The sequence below is a fragment of the Anabrus simplex genome, chromosome 13 (genome assembly GCF_040414725.1).
Source record: "Anabrus simplex isolate iqAnaSimp1 chromosome 13, ASM4041472v1, whole genome shotgun sequence".
Classification (NCBI taxonomy): Eukaryota; Metazoa; Arthropoda; class Insecta; order Orthoptera; family Tettigoniidae; genus Anabrus; species Anabrus simplex.
Genome location: NC_090277.1, coordinates 54,356,470 through 54,383,051, shown reverse-complemented (window position 1 = coordinate 54,383,051; position 26,582 = coordinate 54,356,470). Strand labels below are relative to the sequence as shown.

The following is a 26,582-nucleotide window of genomic DNA, read 5'->3' as shown; positions in this document are numbered from 1 at the left end:
TACTTAGAGACAGGCATTTGCCTTTCTTTGTGCCCACACTTCCTTCATTCGTTTGCTGTGTGCTTCTTTTCTCTCTTGAGACCATGTTGTTCCGGTCTTCTTCTTTGGTTTTTCCTCTTGGTCAACTTGCCACTTATGAACTTTGGTTCTGAAGATAACCCGGCTTTGGATGTCTTCAGGTGTAATTCCTGCCAGTTTGAGATCTGTTTTAATTTCGCCAATCCATTTTATTGTGTCCGTTTTAGCTTTACTTCGGTTTTCATAAAATTCAACTATTTGCTTGGTAAGTCTATCTGGGTTCATCCTTTTTATATGTCCAAAGAATCTTAATCTGCGTTTTCTGATGTCGCTGTGAATGTTAGAAAATTGTTTGATTTCCTGTTTCCCTCTAAGGCGGTACTGTTCATCTACGAGTTTTGGGCCTAAAATTTTTCTAATGATCTTGCGTTCCTTTTTCTGAATATTTTCTAGATCAGTTTTCCTGTTCAAAATTAGTGTCTCTGATCCATAGAGGCATTCTGGTTTTATAACTGTATTATAGTGTCTTAGTTTAGCATGCTTGGAGAGACACTTTTTGTTATAGATATTTTGGGTGAGTCTATACGCAGTTTCCATTTTTTGGCATCTAACTTCATTGGCTTTTGTTTCCATTCCATTCTCCTGAATTATTTCACCGAGATATTTGAATTGCTGGACCCGTTTTATTTTGCCATATTTTGTCTCCATGAATTTAGGGGCTTCTTTGCTGCAGGTCAAGTATTCAGTTTTTTCAAACGATATTTGGAGGCCGACTTTTTCCGCTGTTTCTTTCAGGAGTTCGATCTGGTTTATGGCTGTTGAAACGTCACGAGTTAAGATTGCCAGATCGTCCGCAAATGCCAGGCAGTCTACTGCTAATTTGCCCCTACCAAGAGTGATTGGTTGGTCAATCTTGAGGGCAGACTTCTGTTTGCGCCATTCCTGTATTACCTTTTCAAGGACGCAGTTGAAGAGTAGTGGAGAGAGCCCATCTCCCTGTCTTACTCCTGTTTTGATCGGAAAAGGGTCTGAGATTTCTCCCATGAATTTAACCTTAGATTTTGTATCTGTCAATGTCTCTTTTACAATTGCGAGTGTTTTCCGGTCTAGACCCTGTTCTTTTAATATCTGAAACAGTGATTGACGATCAACTGAATCATAGGCCTTTTTGAAATCAACAAAAGTACAAACTACATTTTTGCTACAAATTCTCTGATGCCTTAGGATTAACTTTAGGTTCAAAATTTGCTCTGGACATGAACGGCCTGGTCTGAAACCTGCTTGATATTCTCCAATTTTTGGTTCTAGTTGCTGTTGGGCTCTATCGAGAAGGCACTGAGATAAAATTTTGTAGGCAACAGATACCAATGAGATTCCTCTGTAGTTATTTACATCTGTTCTGTCTCCTTTCTTATGTAAAGGATGAATTAGTGCACTTTTCCAATCTTCTGGAATTTGTTCTGTTTCCCAAATCTCTTGGATGATACCGGTGAATTCTTTTATAGTATTTGGGCCTGCTGATTTGAGAATTTCTGCTATGATCCCATCCTCACCTGCAGCTTTATTCATTTTAAGTCGTTTTATCTGTCTGGTAATTTCTTCTTCATCCGGTGGTACTGAATTTGGGTTTGTGAAGTCAGGTTCCTGCGGTGGAAATCTTTGTGTTGGCTCTGGGCAGTTAAGCAGTTCTTCAAAATACCTTGCAAGTTCGGTGCAGTTTTCTTGATTGTTCAGTGCAAATTGCCCATTTACTTTCTTAAAGCAAAGGTTTTGTGGCTGATACCCTGTTAGCTTTGTTTTGAAGTTCTTGTAGAAATTTCGTGTGTGGTTTTTTTCGAAGTCCTTTTCAATTTCCAGTAGTTGATCTTTCTCGAATTTCCTTTTGGTCTGTCGGATTAATTTCGCCGCCTCTTTCCTGACTGCCAAAAACATTTTGTGATTCTTATCGGTCTTTTTGCTGTTCCACTTATTGTATGCATTCTGCCGGGATTGGATGGCTTGTTCACAGTCTGCGTTCCACCAAGGGTGTTTTTTTCTTTTCTGCAGAGGAATCAGTGTTTGTGCTGTTTCAATTAGTTTGGTCTTGAGTTGCTGCCAATTGTTGGACTGCTTTTTCTCTAATTCTTCGGTGAGAGATGGCTGGATCCGACTGGTATCAAATTTCGGAATTATTTGCTTCCTTCTTCTGAACCTTTGGGGTATCAACTGTAGTTTGACTCTTGTCAGATAGTGGTCTGAGTCTATGTTTGCACCCTTCCTTACTTGGACATTCATAATTTCTCTGTGGTTTGGGTACGAAATTGCCACGTGGTCAATTTGAAACTCGCCCAAGAGGGAGTTGGGTGATCTCCATGTCATTTGTTTAGAAGGTTTCTTCCTGAAGTGAGTCGACATGACTTTAAGGTTGAATGCCCTGCAGAATTCGACTAATCTCCGTCCATTTTGGTTCGTCCATTTATGTGCTGGGAATTTTCCAACTGTTTTCCTGTATTTCCTTTCCTTGCCTAGCTGAGCGTTGAAATCTCCTAACAGAATTTTGACGTGGTTTTGAGGAATTTTTGATGCTGTTTCTTCTAGTATTTCCCAGGATTTGTCTACCTTCTCGCGATCTGTTTTATTGTCTTCATTGACTGGCATATGTGCATTGATCAGTGTGTATGATTTGTTTGCACACTTTAGGGTGATTGTCATTAGCCTATTGTTTACACATTTCACACCTATTACTGAGTTAAGTATGCTCTTCTTGACTGCAAATGCAACTCCTAAATGGGGTGTGTTTTTGAGAATCCGTTTGTCTGTTTTACTTTTGAAGAGTCTGTGGTTCCCGAAATCCATTGCGTGTTCGTCAGTCAGCCTCGTTTCTTGGAGTGCCAGTATTTCTGTTTTTTGATCATTTAGGGTTTGCTCTAGTTCGTACAACTTCCCTGCCCGCAAGAGAGAATTTATGTTCAGTGTTCCGAAAAATGTTTTGCTGTTTGGGCGAAGTTGGCCAGAGGTCTCCGACTCCCTCTGTTTGCGTGTCCAGCCAGACTCCCCAGAATCCAATAGTCTGGTTGTGCTGCTAATGTCAGCAGTGGATTGGTTACCACCTGGGGTACAAATTTGTTTTCTGCCACGCCTCATGGTACTTGATTATCCAAGTATTGGACCGTAGTCCAGTTTCATAGGACTGGAGTGGATAGTTCCAGAACATACATTTCCAGCCGCACCTCTGGTGAACAGACGCTGACCACTTTGCCGCTTGCTGCAAGTCAGACGCGAAGTGGATTTCAGTCAGTTCTTCCGCCCTCTCCGCCATCGGGATGAATCCTCTTATGCCGTCGAGGCCGTTGACCATTTTCCTTGTTCCCTCAGTTGATCCGCGGGTGCTTATTTGGCTATGCCTTATTCGCACCTGTGCTGCATATCTACAGGAACTTTCCCTATCAGCCATTGGGACGCGCCGTGTCGGGGTTGAGGGCCCCCACCCCAGTGTCTTACATAGAGTTATGCCTAACTCCTACTCAGTTCAGAGCTAGACCCCTATTATTATTATTATTATTATTATTGGGTATATAATGAGACAGTCGAGGGTAGTGAAGTTGAGTTGTTAGCGAGAGTTGTTAGTGAAAATCGTAAGTCAAGTGTGTGAACTCGTTGTGATTTTGCTGTGCTGGTAGTTGGTTGACATGCTAATGTGGCAGTCTTCTTCTTCTTCTTTTTCGCATTTGTTCAAGATAGCAGTTCATTAGTGTGTGTGTATAATGTGTATATAATTTGTAAATAAAACAGTGTACACAATTGACAGCATCTCCTGTGTGCGTCTTTGTAGTTATGACAACCGGCTGCCACTAGACAACACACGTCTCGCTTGCCAGCTTCGTCCAACTTCAGTGGCTAGCGATGTGTAATGAAGATGCAGACATTGGAGGTCAACAGCTTTATTGCGCTATGATACGGCCATTCTGCCCTTGCGTTTTTCATGCAAATACCTCACAATTTCATCAACTTCTTTAAAGTGCCCTTGTTGTGGACCACTGAATGCATTTTTTTTTTACATTACGCATTTTTAAGCTACTTTTGTCTTCACGCTAACAAAGAACATTGGCTTATACCATATTTTCTTGCGGATACACAATTATTCTTCATTTCTGCGTGTTTAATAACCATTAACTTAAAATTGGCATCATAATATTGACGAGAGTCCTCTGAAACTTTGCCGGCAATACCTGTTGCACATGTCTTTACAATACGATGATCCATCATGAAAATATTCCTGCTGTTTGTAAAACTGTTAAATTTACTAAGTGTCAGGTACAGTAGACGCCTTATAACTCTGCCACTGAGTAGCCATGGCCTTTCCAAGAATTTGAAGGCTAGCATGTTCTGATGCCATTCTGCGGATTTGCGAAATGTTTTTTCAGAGGCTAATACAGGGACTTTCTTAATCTATTCAGAGGATCGTTGCTCTCCAGTTGCCTGCGCTGCGAGTCTGTCTCTATTTCCCGAGAACTAGTGACGTTACACAGATGCTGAAGGTTGAGCTTTATGCGCACACGGGCGGGGGGGGGGGGGAGGGGTGAAGGGAAGCAGCGTGATTACCGTTGTAGCTGACTGCTTTTTTTTTTTTTTTTTTTTTTTTTTTTTTTTTTTTTTTTTTTCCTGTTACGTCCCAAATGCAAGATGACCCTTGATTTTTCACATGAGATTCTGACTTAAAAACGTTGTTTTGGATTTGGGGAAATATGGTAATAACAATGACGAAAGCAATATATAATAACTGTTGCAGCTGTGTGAAGACAACAATGGGTAGAACAACATGGTCAACATGGTTTGGAATTGACAATCGGCTAAAATAAGGGAGTGTACTGTCACCTTTACCGTTCGTAATGGTGACGGATGACACCATAAAGGCAGCAAGAGACGATTATGGCCTTGACGATGAAAGGGTGTGAGTGTGTCTCTAGCCGTCTGAAACCTACTATTGTCAGGGCCAGCAGAGAACAAGCAGTAGATGAAAGTACGTTGCATAGGGAAGATGAAAGTCAAGAATAAATAAAATAAATACAAGACTCAGTGTACCCGTGATTGCCACTCTACACTCGTAAGGTGTGAGGTAACCTGGAATTAACTTTCTATTTTTAATTTATATTCCAGCACATAAAACTGAAATAAGGTTCTTCTTACTTCATATGAATCTTGAGATCCCAGTTATTCGCATAGTTCTTATCACACAGCTGACACTCGTAACGTTTTTCTCCTCTGTGCCGCCTCATGTGGTCGTCTAACTTCGACTTGCGGATGAAGCCTTTGCCACATGTCTGGCACAAGTATGGTCTTTCCCCTGAAATGAAAAACACTATGAAAAAATTAGCCACAATTGAAGTGCAGTAATTCCAAACCGACTAAGAGTGAAAAATCAACATTTCAAGATATCAGTGATCAACAAATACAGTATATATGTTCCACAATCCACAAATACAACGAAATATATCAGTTCTTTAAACTAATAAAGTTATTTAATATTATTGCTTTTACGTCCCACTAACTACGTTTACAGTTGCAATTTAAGAATAAAATTGATCTGTATTAACTTTACAGCACATAAATATGTGCCAACGGCCGTAGCCGTGTTGAAACACCGGATCCCGTGAGATCTCCGAAGTTAAGCAACATTGGGCGTGGTCAAGAAGTGGATGGGTTGCCATGCGCTGTTGGTGTGGGATAAGGGAATGGAGGAGCTGAAAGGAACTGGCCACCTTACCGTACATAAACTCCAGCTCAGGCACACCTCTGTGGAGGTTCGGACCTGCCTTCGGGCAGAACACACCCCTTACCTTACCTACATAAATATGTAAATTAAAAGTCCACTTTAGTCAATACACAAATGTTAATTGGATCAAACGTTTAACCCCATTTTCAATTTTAACGGAATTACTGAACAAACTAACATTTTTTGATAAAACAAAGTCACAACTCTTCCCATCATTTCATATAAGTTCTCCCTCCCACAATTTCCTCTTCCCCCTTCCTTCCTGTGATCAACAGCTGACCTACTTGGCAGTCTACCAGTTTCATGTTTTATGCTATGTTTCTTTTTTTTTTTTCCATACTGACTACATACTTCTTTTAATTTTCTTAAATTGTCAAATTCTTTACTTTTATGCAACTCAATATCCTGATACAATTGATATTTCTACAAGACTTCAAGAGCAAGTATTTTATATACAGTTAAACCTTGTTAAGACGTTTCTACAGGGGAAAGAAAAAGAAGGAACGTGTTAAGCAAGAAAACGAATACCATATTTCCCGGCATAATCGTCGCACTTTATATACCAAAATTTTCGAAAAAATAGTAGGTTGCGAGCACTATACGAAGAATTTTTAATACCAGTATTTGTATTACTCAAAAAATTTATTTATAACTCAATTGTGTTTGATACAAATTTAAGATGCACGTAATACTCGCGTTTATACATCAAAATAATTAAAATAGTCTAAAACAAAATTCATAATTATTCGCCGAGCCGCGCCATGTGGGATCTCTAACCTACCGTTCGCGAAGTGTCTACGGAATTTTTACCAAAATAAAGGTTATTGCCATAATATTCACGTATATCATTCATTTGCAATAAGAGAACTGACCTTGAAGGTTTTCCAATTACTACGAGATGTAAGGAAGAGTGAAACGAAACGGCCTATAAGTCGCGCTTTTTATTTTCATCGTGTATATCATGATCGCAATATTTCGATACAGTTATGTACCAAGGTTCTTAAACACTAGTATGAGCATGGCAGTTTCATTGAAAATGAGAAAAACGCATGGTTTAAAATAGTTACGGCGTGCGCCGGGTACATTTTAGTTAGTCACAGGGTTATTAATCGCGTCGTACCTTGTGATGTGTGTGGGATGCTAGAGGCCTTTGTTGCCCCCTGCCCCTCACCAAGCCAGACCAACAATCTTTTCGCTAGCCTGGTCTTGAAACAAACTCCTAAGTTGGCAGCATCGCTTAGCTAGCTGTGACATCGTCCAACGCGCGCCATGTTGAATTTCTAACCTCTGTGACATTGTGACATGTGATTTCGCAACAATTCGGTGAACGTTTTTCCAACCTGAAAACCTGTCTACTAGAAGACAAGTGTGTGTGTTGGTACCGGTATTTCCTGGCGACGTTGCCGATAAGCGATAACTTACAACCTTACGTATTTCAAATGAGAACTCGTAATATGTAGGTCATGAATAAATTGTACACTGTCTTGTGACCACACTGTCAAACTGCCGATAGCCTACCGGTAAGCCATGCGTCGGACATAAGTATATACCGGTATTATTTATTTATACGTTGGGCAACATCTCGCAAATGTGACTGTATTGCCAAATTGCCCATAAACCGTACACGTATTTAAAATGCGAATTCATGTGCAACTTACATTGCAGTACCATTTACCTTTTAACCAGACTGGTGAACAAAATTTGGACGTGCGACGATTATGCAATTAAATGTTTAAAGTCCGATTTTTGTATCGAAAATAAAAGGATGCAACAATTACACAGTGGCAACGATTATGCCGGGAAATACGGTAATAACTATCCACCAGGGGTATGGAAACATTAGGTAGATATGATTTTTTCCAACAGGGCATTTTACGTTGTGTATCTGCATGTACAGTGAAAATTATATCTACAATTTCTAAAGATGAGAGAATATTAAAAGTTGTGAAAAACACGAGAGAACAAATATGAAAACCTTTTCTGCTGGGGCTTATAACATAAGTGTACTGAAAGGTGTATGCCTTTGCTGGAGAGATGTAGTGTTTACAGTGCACTATGTCTTCTGGTATGGGCTATATATAATTTGTTACTTTCATTGACCTGTCTCAATCTCATCCTTGGCTTTGACAATATGAAAGTGACTTGAGGTATGAGTGATCCTAGTAATACCATTCCTTATGCAGCCAGTCCCTGTTATGAATGGTGTGAAAATATCGCTCGTAGGGTCGGTTGGTGCGAGCATTTCAGTGGGCTTGGCAGACTGATTTGTAATAGTAGCAGCTGGCTCGGTGAGGAAAGCAACGGGAAACTATCTCACTCCTCATTTCCCTAGTACGCCTCTTCAGTGATGCCTAGGCTATTTATGACAGCTGTTGGCGGAGTTGCAGAGGATCAAATCAGCCTTCGGACTGAATACCCAACATACATACACATACTGAAAGGTGTAATAAACACCAGAAAACACACATGAAAACATACGCACCGGGGCCAATAAAAACATTGGAAGTATTATTGCAGATCACACGTTTTCTAAAACAATGTTAGTAAAAGCCTTTTGTTTCGAAGCAGTGGGTTTCTAAGCATTATTTTATGGTCAAACTCGTACACGTTGAATTGGAAGTTACACTCGATCATGTGCGACAGGTAGGAGTGACTTTGGCCACCATTTTGAAGTCGACAAAACTTCGACCAACTCGAATAATTGAGACAAAACTCAAAGGTGCGAGTTCAACATTCATGACTTCTGCGCACTTAAAGATGCAGGCGGCATATTTATGTACCGCAACACAAACGATAAATCTTAACTTATATGTCCCATTAGACATATCCGGATATGGAAAATTCTAAATTCCCAAGGAGGGAATTAGATATTTTTCACCAATAGAGCATGTCAAAAATGTCAAAAACATATCATATGTAAGGCTTTTCAGGCGTTTGCTCTATTAACCAGCGTTTTGTCTTAGGTCTGACACTAGACTCATCAGAGTGGGATGTGTCAGACCCTACCCACTGACGCTGGGGTGTATGCAAGTGAACTTATCAGAAGCCTTTATAAGAGGCACAGTCTGATAACTGCATACGGGGAGATAAATCTCCACAATGGAATTATAAGGAATCCTTGGAATTGCTAGGCGGGCTAGACTGTGCCTCTTATAAGGGCTTCTGATAAGTTCACCTGCATACACCCCAGCGTCAGTGGGTAGGGTCTGACACACATCCCAATCGGATGAGTCTAGTGTCAGACCTAAGACAAAACGCTGGTTAATAGAGCAAACGCCTGAAAATCCTTACATCTGATATGTTTTTGACAATCTCTATTGGTGAAAAATATCTAATTTCCTCCATAGGAATTTAGAATTTTCCGTTTGGAATTGCTAGGCGGGCAATAATTCCATTGTGGAGATTTATCTCCCGTATGCAGTTATCAGACTGTGCCTCTTATAAGGGCTTCTGATAAGTTCACCTGCATAAAGAATGGACTTACAAGACTCTAGCCAAAGAAGAGGCTCAACAAACAACAAAATAATTTTAAAAAATTGTAAATAATTCATGTAAATGTAAATATGTACAAAACAAAGAATTCAATAAACGGGTGATAGCAGGGGGAAACTATTGCCGGGTGCGGTGCGGGTCCTCTTCCTGGGATGGTTCCCCTTGGTGGTCCGGCGGTCTCTGCGTCAGAGTCAACAACAATTAAAACGTATGTACAACACATACAATCCCATTAGAATCAAATCATCAATAAAAGGCCTAAGAGCTACTTGTTTAGCTGTCAAAGGACAGGAATGAAATAACTTCATTCGTTCGTTCTTTCACCTGCATACACCCCAGCGTCAGTGGGTAGGGTCTGACACATCCCACTCAGATGAGTCTAGTGTCAGACCTAAGACAAAACACTGGTTAATAGAGCAAACGCCTGAAAAGCCTTACATCTGAAATGTTTTTGACATATCCGGATATGCCAATCAGAGATGTGAACCTTCTTCAGATATTGTAATGTACCTTATGCAAAACATCAACATTAGCCAGCTGATGATGGCCAAATAGGCCGAAACCGGTACTGCAGAACTACTAGTATAATAAATTGTATTGATCAGGTGGAATGCTTTCTTTTCCATATATAGTCCACTTTCTGATGGATTTTGTCCGTATCCATAACTAGGCTATCACAAGACATGTGCACCACGCTAGTCAGTTTCACATGATTATGTTTTTAACCCAGATACAAGCTACCGTATCGCACGACAAATATTCAATACACTTCACTGTACCACTCAACACAAAATAAATTTCTAACTTCTGAATGGAATGTAAAATACAAGCATAAATAGGCTCACTGTGTTATCTAACAATCTCGCTGCTAACCGGCAAGCAAAACTGAATATTCCTGAGGCAAACAGCTTGCTCCCCGAAGATGCAATTTATCCTGTAAAGTTCAGGAATTCAAGGCCTTTTCCTGTAATCATGCAACTGTGGTGATGGCTCTTACCCAAGTTGGAAATCACGTTTCTTTCACAAGGGATGACAAATAACATTTCCAGGGCTAGGCAAAACCGTGATCGTACAAAGCGGTAATAGCAAAACATCAAGACGCGATAGATGAGTTATTTATATATAGATTTAATACGATGAGAATCGGGACTTCAAATTTACAATGTGCTAAGCGGGAATACTTGTAAACGAGGAACACACTAACGAGGTTTCACTGTATACTTATTTATGTTTTTGGTTATATTTCGTTTCTTATGATACGACACAGTGTGACCCTTCAAGATCATTTCTTTTTTATATACCTTTAATGTGGTGTTTTCTCTAGATTCTTTTCTACAAACTTTATATTATTTTCAAGAATGAAGAAGGCACGAAAGGACTGAAACATGCATCAATAATTACTTTCCTAATTAACATTTGTGTACCGACTAAGGTGGACTTTTAATTTACATATTTTTGTACTTTTACGGCTTTCGGAGATGCAGAGGTGCCAGAATTTAGTCCTGCAGGAGTTCCATTACGTGCCAGAAAGTCTACCTACATGAGGCCGACATATTTGAGTACCTTCAAATACCACTGGACTGAGCCACGACTGAACCTGCCAAGCTGGGGTCAGAAGGCCAGCGTCTCAACCGTCTGAGCCACTCAGCTCGGCAGTCCTTTAAACTACAAATCCACGAAAACGTGTTTTACAACTCATACAGTTTAATATCTCATGCCTGCAAAATATTAATGTGTATTATTCACAGAAGAATTGAAAGACAAATTGAAACTGAGTTGGGAGAAGATTTTGGTTTCAGAAGAAATGTAGGAATACGTGAAGCAATCCTGACTGTATGTCTGGTCTTAGAGGAGCGAATTAAGGAGGACAAACCCACAAACATGACGTTCCTAGATCTAGAGCCATTCGATAATGTTGATTGAACCAAGGTATTTGAGATTCTGAAGATATTGGGATTCCGTATTAGATACAGAGAAAGAATAATTGTCTACAATCTGTACAAAAATCATCCTGCAGTGATAAGAATCGAGGGCTTTGAAAAAGAAGCAGCAATCCAATTAGACAAGGTTGCAGTTTGTCCCCCTCTTTTCTGAAGTTTATACAGAACAGGCGATAAAGGAAATCAAAGAGGAATTTGGAAAGGGAATCACATTTCAAGGAGAGGAAATCAAAACCTTGCGGTTTGCCAAAAATATATTTACTTAGCATACAGAAGATTTGGAGAAATTGTTGAATGGTATGATGATATTGTTATTCTGTGCGTGTCTGCAGAAGATCTGGAGAAATTTCTGTATGGTTTGGACAGTTTTGGGGAAGGAACACAAGATGAAAATATACGTCTAATACAAAAGTAATGGAGTGCAGTTGAACAAAGTCAGGTGATGCAGGAAATATTAGATTAGGAAATGAAGTCTTACAGGAAGTAGATGAATACTGTTACCTGGGCTGTAAAATAACTAATGATGGCAGAAGTAAGGAGGACATAAAATGCAGACAAGCACAAGCAAGGAAAGCCTTTCTTAAGAACAAAAACAAAAAATTGCTCATTTCGTACATTGATATAGGAGTTAGAAAGAAGTTTTTGAAGATTTTCGTCAAGAGCGTGGCATTGTATGGAAGTGAAACATGGACGATATCTAGCTCAGAAAGAAAGAGAATAGAAGTTTCTAAAATATGGTATTACAGAAGAATGCTGAAGGTGAGATGGATAGATTGAATCACAAATGAAGAGATACTGAAATGAACTGGAGACAGTAGATCGATTTGGCTGAATTTGATCAGAAGAGATAAACTAATAGGATAAATCTTAAGATACCCAGGACTTGTTTAGCTGGTTTTTTAGGGAAGTGCAGGCAGTAAGAACGGTAGGGGTAGACCAAGGTATGAATATGACAAGCAGATTAAGCAGATATAGGATGCAATAGTTACATAGAAATGAAAAGATTTCTCAGGACATGTAATATGCATCTCATATAATAATAAATGGAACTTTGGAAATAGATTAAGCATGAAGTTATTTCTTGTGCTCTTCATGATGTAAATTGGCAGGCTCGCCCCAAAACCAGATAATACGATAAAAGTGTATCAAGTAAGTAAAGCTCATGCTAATTGATGAAAACCCTCACGTGCGCGAGAGAGGAAGAGCACAGCGGGGAAGAGCGATGTAGTTGAAGAGGGCAAGCATTGTGGTAAGGAACGTTATTTATAACGGGAACAGTATGAGGTATTAAATCAGATATTAAATAACATCTGTTAGGTTATTTATTTTGATGTATTCACAAAGATGCAGACAAAATGCTGTCAGTTACGTACACTAGTTTATTTACAAATTGTTGCCATTAATGCTTTCACGGTCCGTACTTATAGACATGGCTATTGGGCTTATGCCGTGTCAAGAAAATAAGGTGAAATTCTTGACGTTTCGCAGAGAACTGTACTCTGCATCCTCAGAAGAAATCTCAACTGTCTACAAGAAAGCCTTCCTAAACAATGACATTTTAAATTTAGACGTTATAATAGAAGTAGAAATGGTACGTTCATTCCAGGCTTGTGTCTATATCGTACACCTGTCAATGTCATATGTTACGTAAACACGTTATGTGAACCGCTTAGTCCGATTGTTATGGTTCAGTCAGCTTCAGCTTCGACCGCTAGCGTTGTGCCACGTCCTAGGGGCCATCTGGTGGTGAATGAACGTACCAATTCCACTTCTATTACAACGTCTAAATTCAAAGAGTCATTGTTCAGGAAGCCTTTCTCGTGGACAGTCAAGATTTCTTCTGAGGACGCAGAGCACAGTTCTCTGCGAAACGTTAAGAATTTCACCTTATTTTCTTGACACGGCATAAGCCCAAAAGCCTATACAGTATCATGTCTTATTTACAAATTATTACACAAATTCTATTTACACACGCACTAATGAATTGTAGCTTGCACATTTAAACCTTTGTAAATTCTAACAACAAAAATTATAACGTGTTAAGTTTTCTTTGAATGTATTAATATAAGAAAATAAAAGTGACTGTTTATATCAAGTGCAGTATAAATCAAACCGGAATATCTTGAAAAGGTTGATTTTCTTGCGATTATAGTGGGTCGTTTCTTAAAGACTGTACCCCATTCAGCATTTCACTGAGTACTGGAGGAGAGCTTCATAATGACAATCGTACGTCCCTGTTCCCTCTCTCACTTGACTGTGACGTATGCTTGCTACGTACGTTGCTCGCATTTACGTCGTGTCAGCCCGGCCACACTGGGCTAGCCTCAACGGGCACCCAGCTGAGCACTTCTGGTCTAAAGTAAAACCCATTTCAAAAACTACGCTTTACATTTGGAAAAGAACAAAGAAGCAAGTTTTACCGAAATTTAGTCTTCTTCAAACCGAAGCAATTCTAATATTAAGTTGTATTACGGCCATGATATCGAGAATGTGTGAAAATAATAAGAGTAAACTGCAGAGGGACTATATTTGCTCCCAGCTGGCTATATCTGGATAAGGGAAAATGATTATGATGATAAAGAATATGATCACACAACAAGTCGAACTTCACCTGTATGAATTCTGGTATGGAACTTGAGCTTCTCTTTCTGTCTGAACTTTTTATTACAGTAGGCACAGGCAAATCTGCGAAGTTCCGTGTGGGAGTCCAGGTGAGTCTGCAGACTTCCATGTGTACAGAACTTGTTTCCACATACCTGCAAGGGAAGAAAATTTCTAATAAAGATAATATTTTACATAAATATTATAGAAAGAAAAACCTGTACAAAATACACAGGACATAAATTGCAAAATTTACAGAAAAATCTGACCTTGGCCATCCATGGACACCAACTGTTTGTAAATATTCATGTTCACTTATGATTGTCTGAAAACTTAACCTATTTCTTGAGAATCATCATCATCATCATAGGCATACACTCACAGGTGAGTATAACGTCGTCTTTGAATGTGCATCATGGTCGCTGATTACTGGAAGACACCAATTTTAGAACCACAAGCCCCTGCCCCCCATGCTGGCACACAGCTCCTAGTTCCTCTTAACTTGGGAGTGTGGGTTGGCGACCATGGGGTCCTTAGCTGAGTCCTGGCATTGTTTTCACTTACTTGTGCCAGGCTCCTCACTTTCATCTATCCTATCCGACCTCCCTTGGTCAACTTTTGTTCTTTTCCCACCCCGGTAGTATCAGAACATTCGAGGCCTAGGGAGTGTTTCATTTTCATGCCCTTTGTGGCCCTCGTCGTTCTTTGGCTAATACGCTCATTTTTTGAAGTGTCAGACCCCTGCTATTTTTTCTCACTGATTAGTGTTACATACAGGGTGGTTGATTAGTTGTATTTCTTCTTTAAACAATTATCACCACCACCACCACCACTGTAACACAACATTTCAAGAGCTTCTATTCTTTCTGAACTAGTTATCATCCATGTTTCACTTCCATATAAAGCTATGCTCCAGATAAAAGTCTTAAAAAACATCTTTGTAATCCTGTACCAAAGTTTGAAGAGAGTAAATTTCTTTTCTTAAAAAAGGCCTTCCTTGCTTGTGCTAGTCTGCATTTTACATCCTCCTTACTGCTGCCGTCATTAGTTCCTTTACTACCCAAGTAACAACATTCATCTACTTCCTTTAAGACTTAATTTCCTGATCTAATATTTCCTGCATCACCTGACAATTTAACTGCACTCCATTACTTTCGTTTTGAACTTACAGTGAAACTCGGTTAAGAAGTTCCCACATAAGAAGTTTTCCCGCCTAAGAAGTGTGATATTCTTGGTCCCTCGATCAGTTGCATTAAGATATATGTATATTTTTCCCGTTAAAAGTGTTCTGTTGTAAATATATTTCCCGGTTAGACAGTTCAGATTTTAAAGCCCCTTGAGATAGAAAACGTCCGCTCAAAGGAGCCCATGGTTAGAATCCTCCAGTCTCCGCGCAAGTTGCACCCTGTGTTAGACTGTTCGCGAGCTCGCGGTGTGTGTCTGGTGTCATGGAACATGTGCAGGCCTGCCAAGGCCATATGACGTCACGCTATGACAACACAGACAGCAGATGCTCACTCTCACCTTGTGGAATTGAATAGAACCCATCAGTCGAAATTTCCACTCCACCGTTCCAGCTAGCAGAATAGAATCGAATGGGATTCTGCGTGGGAAACATAAAGCACGCAATGGATGGTTTGATAAAACTTTAATGCAGTAATTTGCGAGCCGCAACAGGGTGAAGTCATTAATCGAGGTGGCCTAAACATTAATTAAAAACCGTAAAGTGTATTTGTCCACAACATTACTGTTAATCTACTACAAAATTGAATATTCTAATATGTTTGATTTTTCATTCCCTTGCTTATTTCCTTCCAGGCATTCTAACTTACGCTGTTGTTGCAATAATACTTATGGGTCTTGCCGTTGAGGAAATTACGTTTTTTAACTAAACTGATAAGAATTTCCGTGTCCATCATTAGTGAGGTGAATAAAAACAACTTCCCGACTCTATGCAGGAAACAGCCGAGTTGCCAGCAGCCAGCTGATACACATGCCGCCACAGCCGGCCGAAAGATCCCGATCGTTTACGAAGTTGAACGAATGTTGATAGCCAACTGGGTGTTGGTGGGAGGCACACAGACGCATTGCGATACCACGTGTTGGCATAAAATTGAAAGTTATTTTTAATTTTACCTTTATACGAGCTAAACATTGTATTATCGTGTCACTCGTAATTATTACATCGCATTATTAGAATGTGGCACAAGGATGAGGAGACATGAAATAAAATTCTCGCGGGGAAAGAAACTGTTTATGTTTAGATGTGCTAGCATTGCTATTGCGCCTTTATCACTCCCACATAATACCCCAGATACTTTTCCATGCACTCATTTCTGCAACTTCGAACCTGTGTTTCTTTTCTTCATTACCTATAGCATGAAGAGGATTGAAGCGGGAAAATAAACTCAATACTGGCTTGGCCATGCGGTACTTGTGAAACCGCCAGAAACTACGCCCGTTGCCGTGACAACCAGTAGGAATGCAGGGGCGATTTAGGCCTAGGTTCTAAGATCTCTAAGAATAAGTTGCTAGATTTCCCATTTGCTGCCGTTATCCTTGAAGCAGGTGTCAGGGGTGTGAGGAAGATAGAAAGCACATGCTAACAGACTGTAGTACACGTCTTGTCTTTGCGTCTTGTAAGCCCAAGCTACGGATTGCCAAGCATAGTGTAGCGTCGTAATTAGTATGAATAGGAGTCAGTGAAGTTAGTTGTACTTGTAATATCAACGTACAAACTTTGTAAGTGAAAATGAGCGGAACTCAGAGGAAGAGATCAAGCGAATGGCACTAACAATAAGAGACAAAGTGGAGATTATAAGGAAAGTGGAGTCATCTACACTTTCCCGTGTTGCTTTGGCAAAGGAGCTGGGGATGCCGCCGTCTACTTTGAAAGGTATTATAGCGAAGAAAGAAGATATCTCTACTTCTGCAGGGAATACTCCAGCAAATTGTAAGGAAGTTAAATCTGAAAAGTACGATGAAATAGAACAAGCTCCGCTAATGTGGTTTAAACAGCAGCGAAGTTTAAACATACCTTTCAGTGGGACTATTGTGCAGGAGAAAGCCGCACGCAAATTAAGGGTACCTTTTACCGCGTCAAATGGGTGGCTGGACCGCTTTAAAAATTGAGCCGGCATCGTTTACAAAACAATTTGTTGCAAAGCAGAGACTGTAAGTACGGAGGAAAGGAAAGCGTGGAAGGAAATGGTTCTGCCTGCTAAAATAAGCAAACCTTGCAACCTTTTTATATAACTTAATATGTTCCCTTCTCTTATCAAATATATTTATAATACGGTATGTTCAATTATTTTACTTTATCTCTAAAAATAATGTCATGATAATCGAATTTTATATTGTGGCTTTCTGTTAGCAGCTCTTATATATCGGCCTATTTTGGTATTGTTCACAAACAAGGAAATCTGTTGGCTGTGTTTTTCACATGTATTTCAAAGTACAGAATAAGTTTTTGGGCATTACCCCTTTTAAGAAGTTTCCTGCTTAAGAAGTTTTTTTTTGCAGTCCCTTGAAAAACTTCTTAACAGAGTTTCACTGTATTTTTTTTTTTTTTTTTTTTCATCTTGTGTTCCTTCCCCAAAACTGTCCAAACCATACAGAAATTTCTCCAGATCTTCTGCAGACATGCTCAGAATAACAATATCATTGGTAAATCTTAGAGTTTTGCTTTCCTCTCATCAGATTGTGGTTGCCTTTCCGAAGTCTTCTTTGATTTCCTTCACCACTTATTCTATAAACACTGAAAAGGAGAGGTGAACAAACTGCAGCCTTGCCTCACTCCTTTCTGGCCTTGTCTACTGCGAGTAGGTATTTTGATTTAAGACTATTTAGGCAGTTCATTCCTATGTTCTGCTTTACTCTGCTAGGCAGTGGAGATATCAAAACTCTATTGGGCAATTTATTTCAGAGTTTCAATTATTTATGTTGGGGAGATTATTTACATTGTATGAAGTGAATCGCTGAATGGAATTTTTTCCACCTTTCAAACAACTCAGAGGCTCACATTCTATCAATGATCCACACTTCTCTAATAACTCGTTTTCATTCACCTTGGTGAATATATTTAAAAATGTTACCAACCTGGCAAAGGTACTTGCGTTCCAGCCGGTGCAACCTGATCTTGTGATGAGTCAGCTGAATCCGTTTGAGGAAAGTCTTCTGGCATACATCGCAAGTGAACGATCCCTGGTGACGCTCGTGACGACTGACTTTGTGTTTCTGGAGGGATGTCCTTAACTTGAATGCAAGACCACACTCGTCACAGAAGAAACTGTTGGTATCTCTGTGCAATTTAAAATGAAACACAAGCATATTAACTGTGTCATAACTGAACTATACAACTAGAACAACATATAACAAACTTTGTTTGCTTTATGTGTTTACAACCTGGAATACTAAGACATGATGGCCATTTTGGTTGATGTGCGAAATTAGACAAAACAGTTTGAAAAACTTTATGTTCTTCAAAGACCTTGCTTTACATCGTTTTAGAAGAATACAGGACTACTCAGATAATGCTGAAATGTTTAAATAATACCTTTCATGGTATCCCTGGATATTGTCAAGTCATAAAACAGTGTTGCATGAAGAGAGCTCTAGCAGTGTCTGAGAAAGGAGAAGATGTCTACAGGACTTGTAAGGAAAGCCCAGATGTTATATAAGAACTGTACCAGCCGCATGCCAGTTGGAAAGGGTTGGAGCTGGTTTACAACCAAGAGTCTGGTAGGGACTCAATTCATGTTATTTCCGATCATCCTGTATAGACCATGATGCTTTTCTTTCTTCCTCCTTCCTTTCCCAGCTTCTGTATACGTGGTGACCCAAAATTCCGTTAACATTTGACGAGGCAAGACTTCACAGAATATTGAAGGTACAGAGGTAATAATGACTGGCATGACATGGGGTTTTATTGACACCAAAATAAAGTACACAAAATTACCAACAGATGGTGCTGGACAGCAACACGTCAGGTGCAATTGGCCACACATGCTTGACATGACATGGGGTTTTATTGACTCCAACAATGAGTGCACAAACAGGCCAACAGATGGCGCTGGACAGCAACACGTCAATAATGCCGCACGACACCCGTGTACAGTTTAAAAGCAGCTGTTGTGAGAGAGGGCGTCATATGCGCCTGCAATCGCGGCATGTCATGCTTGGCTTCCCCGCTACACCCCCACCCGAACTCGTGTGATTATTATTATTATTATTATTATTTTTTTTTTGCTATTTGTTTCACGTCGCACCAACACAGAAAGGTCTTTAGCGACGATGAGAGAGGAAAGGCCTAGGAAGTGGAAGGAAGCGGCCGTGGACTTAATTAAGGTACAGCCCCGGCATTTGCCTGGTGTGAAAATTGGAAAACACGGAAAACCATCTTCAGGGCTGCCGACAGTGGGGTTGAATCCCACTATCTCTCGATTACTGGATAATGGCCGCACTTAAGCGACTGCAGCTACGTGTGATTATTGGCTGTAGAGTTATCTGAAGTCGCAAGTCTACCGCGATCATCTAACCTTATTAGGGATGCTGAAAGACAACATCCAACAGCAATTTCTAACCATACCTATGGATATGCTGTTCAGTACTGTTCACAACACTGTCCCTTGACTACAGGTATTGTTGATGAATGACGGCTGACATGTTGAACTTGTGTTATAAAGAACATCGTCTTTGCTAAACCTCAATCGCTACGTTTATTATTGTTTGTGTATCATACGAAGTGCCATCTCTTGGTCATTTTGTGTACTTTATTTTGGTGTCAATAAAACTCCATGTCAAGCCAATCATGTGTGTCAATTATTACCTCTCTACCTCCAATATTTCATCAAGTATTGCCTCATCAAATGTCAACGGACTTTCGGGTCACCCCGTATTTCAGAAACACTGCCTTTGTATGATAACCTTACAGGGGCCAGATACTAAGGTAAGCAGATTATTTTCACAATTTCCTGCAACAGATATAAACAAAAGTAAAAACTACTTTTGCATTGTGTTGTATGCTAGTTTCCCTTTTCCGTTACATTGTTCAGTAGGCTATACATTTTGAAGGATGAAAATACTCATTCTATTTACTAAAAAATTCTATCAGTGAGATTGAATCAAGGTGTCGTAAAGCTAATGCAGTGAGCTCCCAGTTGCGATCAACAGTATTCTGTAAGAAGTCAGCTTCCAGACGAAACTATCTTTACATAGGTCTGTTTTCAGACCAACTTTGCTTTACGGGAGCGAAAGCTGGGTGGACTCAGGATATCTTATTCATAAGTTAGAAGTAACAGACATAAAAATAGCAAGAATGATTGCTGGTACAAACAGGTGGGAACAATGGCAGGAGGGTACTCAGAATGAGGAGATAAAGGCTAATTTAAGAATGAACTCCATGGATGAAGCTGTACGCATAAACCGGCTTCGGTGGTGGGGTCATGTGAGGCGAATGGAGGAGGATAGGTTACCTAGGAGAATAATGGACTCTGCTATGGAGGGTAAGAGAAGTAGAGGGAGACCATGACGACGATGATTAGACTCTGTTTCTAACGATTTAAAGATACGAGGTATAGAACTAAACAAGGCCACAACACTAGTTGCAAATCGAGGATTGTGGCGACGTTTAGTAAATTCTCAGAGGCTTGCAGACTGAACGCTGAAAGCCATAACAGTCTATAATGATAATGTATGTATATATGTATGTATGTATGTACTTACATACTACTTATCTACATACTCCAAGTTGCTACCTTCACAACTCAGATAGGCCTTATGGCAACAATGGGATAGGAAAGGCCTAGGAGTAGGAAGGAAGTGGCCACGGCCTTAATTAAAGTACAGCCCCAGTATTTACCTGGTGTGAAACTGGAAAACCACAGAAAACCATCTTAAGGGGTTCAAACTCACTATCTCCTGGATGCAAGCTCACAGCTGAGCGCACCTAACCATATGTTTGATGCAGCAAGAGGAAACTCCTTCAACATCAAATTATTTATTGAATACTTTGTTTTGTTTTTCAATTATAAATTTTCCAGCAGTATAAACTTTTCTAATAACATTCACCAACATGCAAGTGTACCCTATGCTTACAGACTCCACAAACTGTTACAAACTGAGTGGAAGTTACACGATGTAGAATCGCAACCAGAGAGCACACTGAAGGGAAACGATAAATTCTACATGTGTATTCTTTTTTATAAACAAAGATAAGGAGTTAGAAAGTCATAGAATGTTAGTGTTCAAGTAGAACTACACTACTTTGTGAATACAATGGACAGCTAGGCAAACAAATTATTCTGTTATCCAGGAAGTTGGAATACAAGAGTTGCCGAGTTGTGTACCAGAGAGTCCTCGAATTCTCTGCTCACATTATGGGAAAGGATGACAACCTGGAAAAACTTAATGGTCCATGGCAAAAAGTCAAGAAGTGACAAAGTCATTGGGTCAAGATACTCAGTCGTGAGTGTAACAACTAGAGAGAGAGATTAAATACCGTATTTACCCGAATAATCCCCGCTGTTGAATAATGCCCGCATCCTCATTTTAGGAATGCTCATTTTGAAAAAATAAATAAATGAAATGAACTAAAATTCCTTCCATCAAAAGAAATGAAATGGCCTATGGCTTTTAGTGCCGGGAGTGTCCGAGGACATGTTCAGCTCGCCATGTGCAGGTCTTTTGATTTGACTCCCGTAGGCGACCTGCGCATCATGATGAGGATGAAATGACAATGAAGACGACACATACACCCAGCCTGCATGCCAGCAAAATTAACCAACGATGGTTAAAAATCCCGACCCTGCCGGGAATTGAACCCGGGACCCCTGTAACCAAAGGCCTGCAAGCTAACCATTTAGCCATGGAACCAGACTCTATCGAAAGAGTAACTTAGGCATAAACAAATATTTTGTATCACTCCGCAAGGTCCACGTGGTATTTACGCAAATATCACTGCTATGAAATATATTTTCCATGAAAATGAGCAAGTAAGCCTACTTATGTGACAGGTATTTCATTAGTCTGAACTTGCAATAGGCTCGATTCCCTGTAGATGGGAAGATTCGTTGTCTCTTGCATCACTAGAGTAGAACGCAGCTGGGAAGGCGGTTTGAAGAGGGTTGCGCAGTAACATTCGCACGCTTTGTAGTATGATGCGTTTTCCGCTGAGCCAATAATATCATTTCAGCAAGAGGTGTCTGTTTTTGCGGGTCACGAGTGAATGTTTCGAGTTTTATTTGTAAATATCATAATCAATGAATTTAGGGAATTATTTGCATGTGTACGATGGATCCAGGAAGAGCAAAAAGACAAGTATTGCATCGACAGGGGAGGGAAATAGTATTTAGAGAGTATTTGTGTTTTGTAAGCATGCAGTAGCAGGCGTTCAGTGGCAGGGAAGGTGAGGAACGCGATGTTGCCACGCCTCAAAAGACAGCACTCATGCGTGATATCGGCCTGTGAACAGTACAGAGGATAAAACAAGATACGGAAATAAAAATAATGCAGTGTTCAGGTCGCCAGGGGAGAACCCTAAAGGAAGAAGCCAGTGATGGACCTCGATGATTTCAATAAAAATGTTCTGCGTACAACAATATTTGATATATATCAAAATGGCGAATATCCTACGACATTGAAACTGGCCCGCCCATTTACCTTCCTTGATATCTCGAAAAATTTCCCTCAACACTTTCTTGGGCTTTGATGTTAAAAATTAATTTGGACTTTCAGGAAACATTTAAGTCCATGAAAAATATAGGTCATCGCTTTGGAATTAAAGATATAACTCAATGAAAAAATGTTTACACTTTTGTGCTCTTATGCTCTCTGCACTTCGCCTTTCATTTCTCTCAACTTCCATTTACCTTCTTTAATATCTCGAAAATTTCCCTCAACACTTTCTCGGGGTTTGATGTTAAAACTTAGTTTGGACTTTCAGGAAACTTTTAAGCCCACGAAAAATATAGGTCATCGCTTTGGAATTAAAGATATAACTCAATGAAAAAATATTTTCTATTTTGTGCTGTTATGAGCAGCCAAATTGGTACCATCGCACTTCATACTTCTGTCTCTCTCTGCGCAGTCGAATATAGGAAACCGCCTGACAAGTTCGTCACACTCCACGTCTAAAACACTTCTCACACGTGGTCTCTTTCTACTGGGCAGTAACACGACCGGTGGTGGATAATTCTTTTCATGCAATGTAAACACTTGAAATAGACACATCGGTGAAATCTGATGTTAGTTTTGCGATACAGTAAAACCTCGATAATTCGGACTTCCAATTACGTGATTTTGAATTAACAGCCATCTTGTAATTCAGAAATGCCAACCCTCGCCAGTTTACATGGATTCTGCTTTTCAGAGTACTGCCTGCTATGTGATATTGTGGCGTTCCTTAAAATGCTATATACAAAAGAATTACGATTTCACTATTTTTAACTATGAAACACACTAGAGACACACCAAAGTGAGCAAAAGTGCGGAAAGCTACCCCTGCACGTTTTGGAAGGCGCGTTCTATCGCAACACGGAGAAATTTTGAATTTAAATTACTCTGTAAAATACGGTACTATTTAAAAAAATGTAAAGTCAGTTTAGAACTAAAAGTCTGAATTGTTTTCCGTTTAAATATGACATATGGGGACATTTTTCTTCCATCTATCATTGCACAAAGCATAACTGTACACACAGCATTGAAAACTAGGTGAGCCAGGAGCGTGTTGGCAACCTTGACGCAAATAAAACTCGCACCCCAATTTCATGCGTCAACATTTTTTTTCATGCGGGGATTATTTGCGTAAATACGGTATAAATTAAATAAAATCAATATAAAATTAACAATTGCCTGTAGGCAAAAGGCAGTTTTAATTTTAGCCTGACATTCTCATGGGTTTCATAACAAGCCAAATTTTTTACAGCTATTATCACCCAGTAATGAGAAAAGGTAGTTTTACAAAATTTACAAGAACCTTTTTCAAAAATATCAGATTAAATTAAAACTTGATATACAGATCAACAATAAGTTCCTTTGGTAATGATCAGATCAATATTTTTAAAGTTATGAATTTTCTAAGTGAGCGCTCCACTGGAAATGGAAAAAAACAATGGCACATTTTTTTGTCAATCTGTGTTAAAATTTTAACTGGGCATGATAAAAATATCTACTCCACATAATTAAAGGTAAAATAAAATAACCTAAATTTCGATGCAGCTTGTTCTATGTGCAACAAAGGACAAACTTTTTATTAATGTATTAATTCGGATGGCTATACTTTTTTCCCATGACATTATACTAATACTGAACACTGAAATCTGCTCCCATGCCTGGTAACCTTACCATATATAGAATGCACAGAAGGATATGAAGAACAAACATATTTACCTGTGAGCTTTCTTCTTGTGAAGATTCAAATCCTTCCTTGTGGAGTATTCCGAAGAGCAGACCTCACACTTATAGGGACCATAAGTACAACGTGGCAGGTGGTACAAGATGCGATTCATACTCCGGTACTCTTCTCGACATATGCTACAACGGTACTTCCGTAGGAGCTTCAGTCGTTCCACACTGGTTATCAAATTCTTCCCTGACAGATGTTCCCGGTCACTCTGAAACAAAACTACTTCTACTGAATGTATACAATCACAACTTCAGTCCACCTAGAACTCAGTTACAACCATTACTTGTATGTGGTGGAAAGGGAACAAATATCCAGTCAAAGACATGGGGAGTTTGGGAACATACCACTCTGTTCAAAATGTTCTATATAGACTACTGTAATAATAAATAATAGCACACAAATAAGCAAACACAAAAAAAAAAAAAAAAAAAATTCACAGAAGTTTTAAACTATTTCCAACTAGAGAAAAAAATTAAGCGTAAACAAACCACGCGACTTCAAATGTTTCAAACTTCTTTCTTCCTTCGACTGCCCAATAAATACTCCATTTCTAAATTTTAAAATATGGGTTGTTTCTGAAAGATTGAAGTTTAAAGTATTGAATGCGAAGGCATTTTATCAATTGAAAAGTATATTATTGTTCTAAGCTTATGGTCAATATCTTAAACCTCCGATGTCTCCTTGCAGAAAACTGTATTTATCTAGTAGCTGTCAGCCGCAAGGAACGTAACACACAATTACATGACCTTGAGTCAGTTCACTTCAGTGGCTGGTGTTGTAAAGCGTAAACAAAGGAAACCTCTAAAAAGTATTTAATAAGTTTATGGAAACATATCCTGACAGTTCAATGGACGATATCATGAAATGAACATCCGAATTCACAAGTGTGTCTGTTTCGAGTGTTTACAGTATGCAGAAATAATTTCCTACTAACGGTTACCACACCAGGTAAAAAGAGGCTGTGTCTCAGAAGTGTTTTGGTTGTGGAGTGCAATGAATTTGTTTGTTCTGCTATCCAGAGGGAAGTGCTCATATTATTTTAAAGCAATGAATCCCTACGATTAACAAAGTGTTATCAGCTGTAAATTCTGATTCTGAACTCCTAGGTTTAAAAAAAAAATCCTTCCTTCACAAGCTACTGAATTAAGTTTCGAGTTCATCTGGAGAAATCAAAAGTGTAGTAGTGGACAGAGGTGGTGATATTTTTTGGCACAGGCATTATCTCCGCAAAGTAACAGAATTTAGACAACAGGGACAGAAATAGTATTTGGACGAGATGTGAATTAAGGAATTTCTTTCGGATTTAAGTAAAGGGCTAAAAAAAAAAAAATCCAATTCGTTGCCATAAGACCTACCTATGTCCGTGCAATGCAACGTAAAGCAAATTGTAAATAAATAAATGAAGGAATGAATGAATTGATTGGAACAATTAGAAGCGAAGGTTGGGTTGAAAATTTATTTTGAGAAAACAAATGATGCCATCTTTTCAAGTTGACACTTCACATATTATGTTAAATAATACTCAGAACGTAAAGGTTGTAGACAAATTTAAATATCTTGGTGAGATTATAAGTTGGAATGCTAATAAAAAAGCATCTATAGATAGTAGAACTCAAAAATTTAGATGAGCACAACAAATTATCTGGCCGAGTTACAAGAAACGGTCTCTTTCGGTTAATGCTAAATTATGACATTATTACTCCGTCATTAAGCCAGAGGCAATATATGCAACGATGTGAAAACGGAGGATTGCATTCTTTGGACACATACACCACTTACCAAATACTAGAAAAATAAATAAATAAATAAATAAATAAATAAATAAATAAATAAATAAATAAATAAATAAATAAATAAATAAATAAATAAATAAAAAAATAAATAAAAAATGGAGTCTATCAGGAAGAAATGACTGGCGACGTATTAAATCATGATTTGATAAAATATTACCAAAACTGATACCTGGTGGTGGTGGTGTTGTGTTAGACAATGCTCCTTATCATTGTGAGAAGTTAGAACATATCCCAAACATATCCTGGAAGAAAGTTGAAGTAATTTCCTGGCTGAGAAGTAAAAAAGTAACATGCGATAAAGGACTTGTTAAAACCGAATTGTTGGAACGGGTGAAGACTCGCTGGTCTTGGTTTGAGGAATGTGTAATAGGTGACTTAGCCAAACAAGCCCACCACACTGTAATCTGACAGCCCCCATATTAACATGAATTAAACCAATAGAGGTGATGTGGAGCCAGATCAAACATTATGTTGCCAGCCTTCTCACCACTTTGTGATTTGTGTAAACATCTTGACACAGCATTTCATGAGGTGACAGCTGATCAATGGTGTTCCTATGCCCAGGATGTGATGCTCGCATAGTA

General features: G+C 39.2%; 1 protein-coding gene across 4 annotated transcripts in view; it reads right to left on the bottom strand.

Moving 5' to 3' along the window:
• LOC136885076 (PR domain zinc finger protein 5) overlaps positions 1 to 26,582 on the bottom strand; it is a 79,500-nt gene that overhangs the window by 7,798 nt on the left and 45,120 nt on the right. For 3 of the 4 annotated variants that reach the window (XM_067157490.2, XM_067157492.2, XM_067157494.2), the window contains exons 6-9: positions 24,190 to 24,413; positions 17,902 to 18,103; positions 13,814 to 13,958; positions 5,185 to 5,356 (exon numbers count right to left, since the gene is read on the bottom strand). In XM_067157490.2, coding sequence (XP_067013591.2) covers positions 5,185 to 5,356; positions 13,814 to 13,958; positions 17,902 to 18,103; positions 24,190 to 24,413 — 743 coding nt within the window. The remainder of the gene's footprint in view (positions 1 to 5,184; positions 5,357 to 13,813; positions 13,959 to 17,901; positions 18,104 to 24,189; positions 24,414 to 26,582) is intronic. The other variant, XM_067157493.2, reaches the window with a different exon arrangement.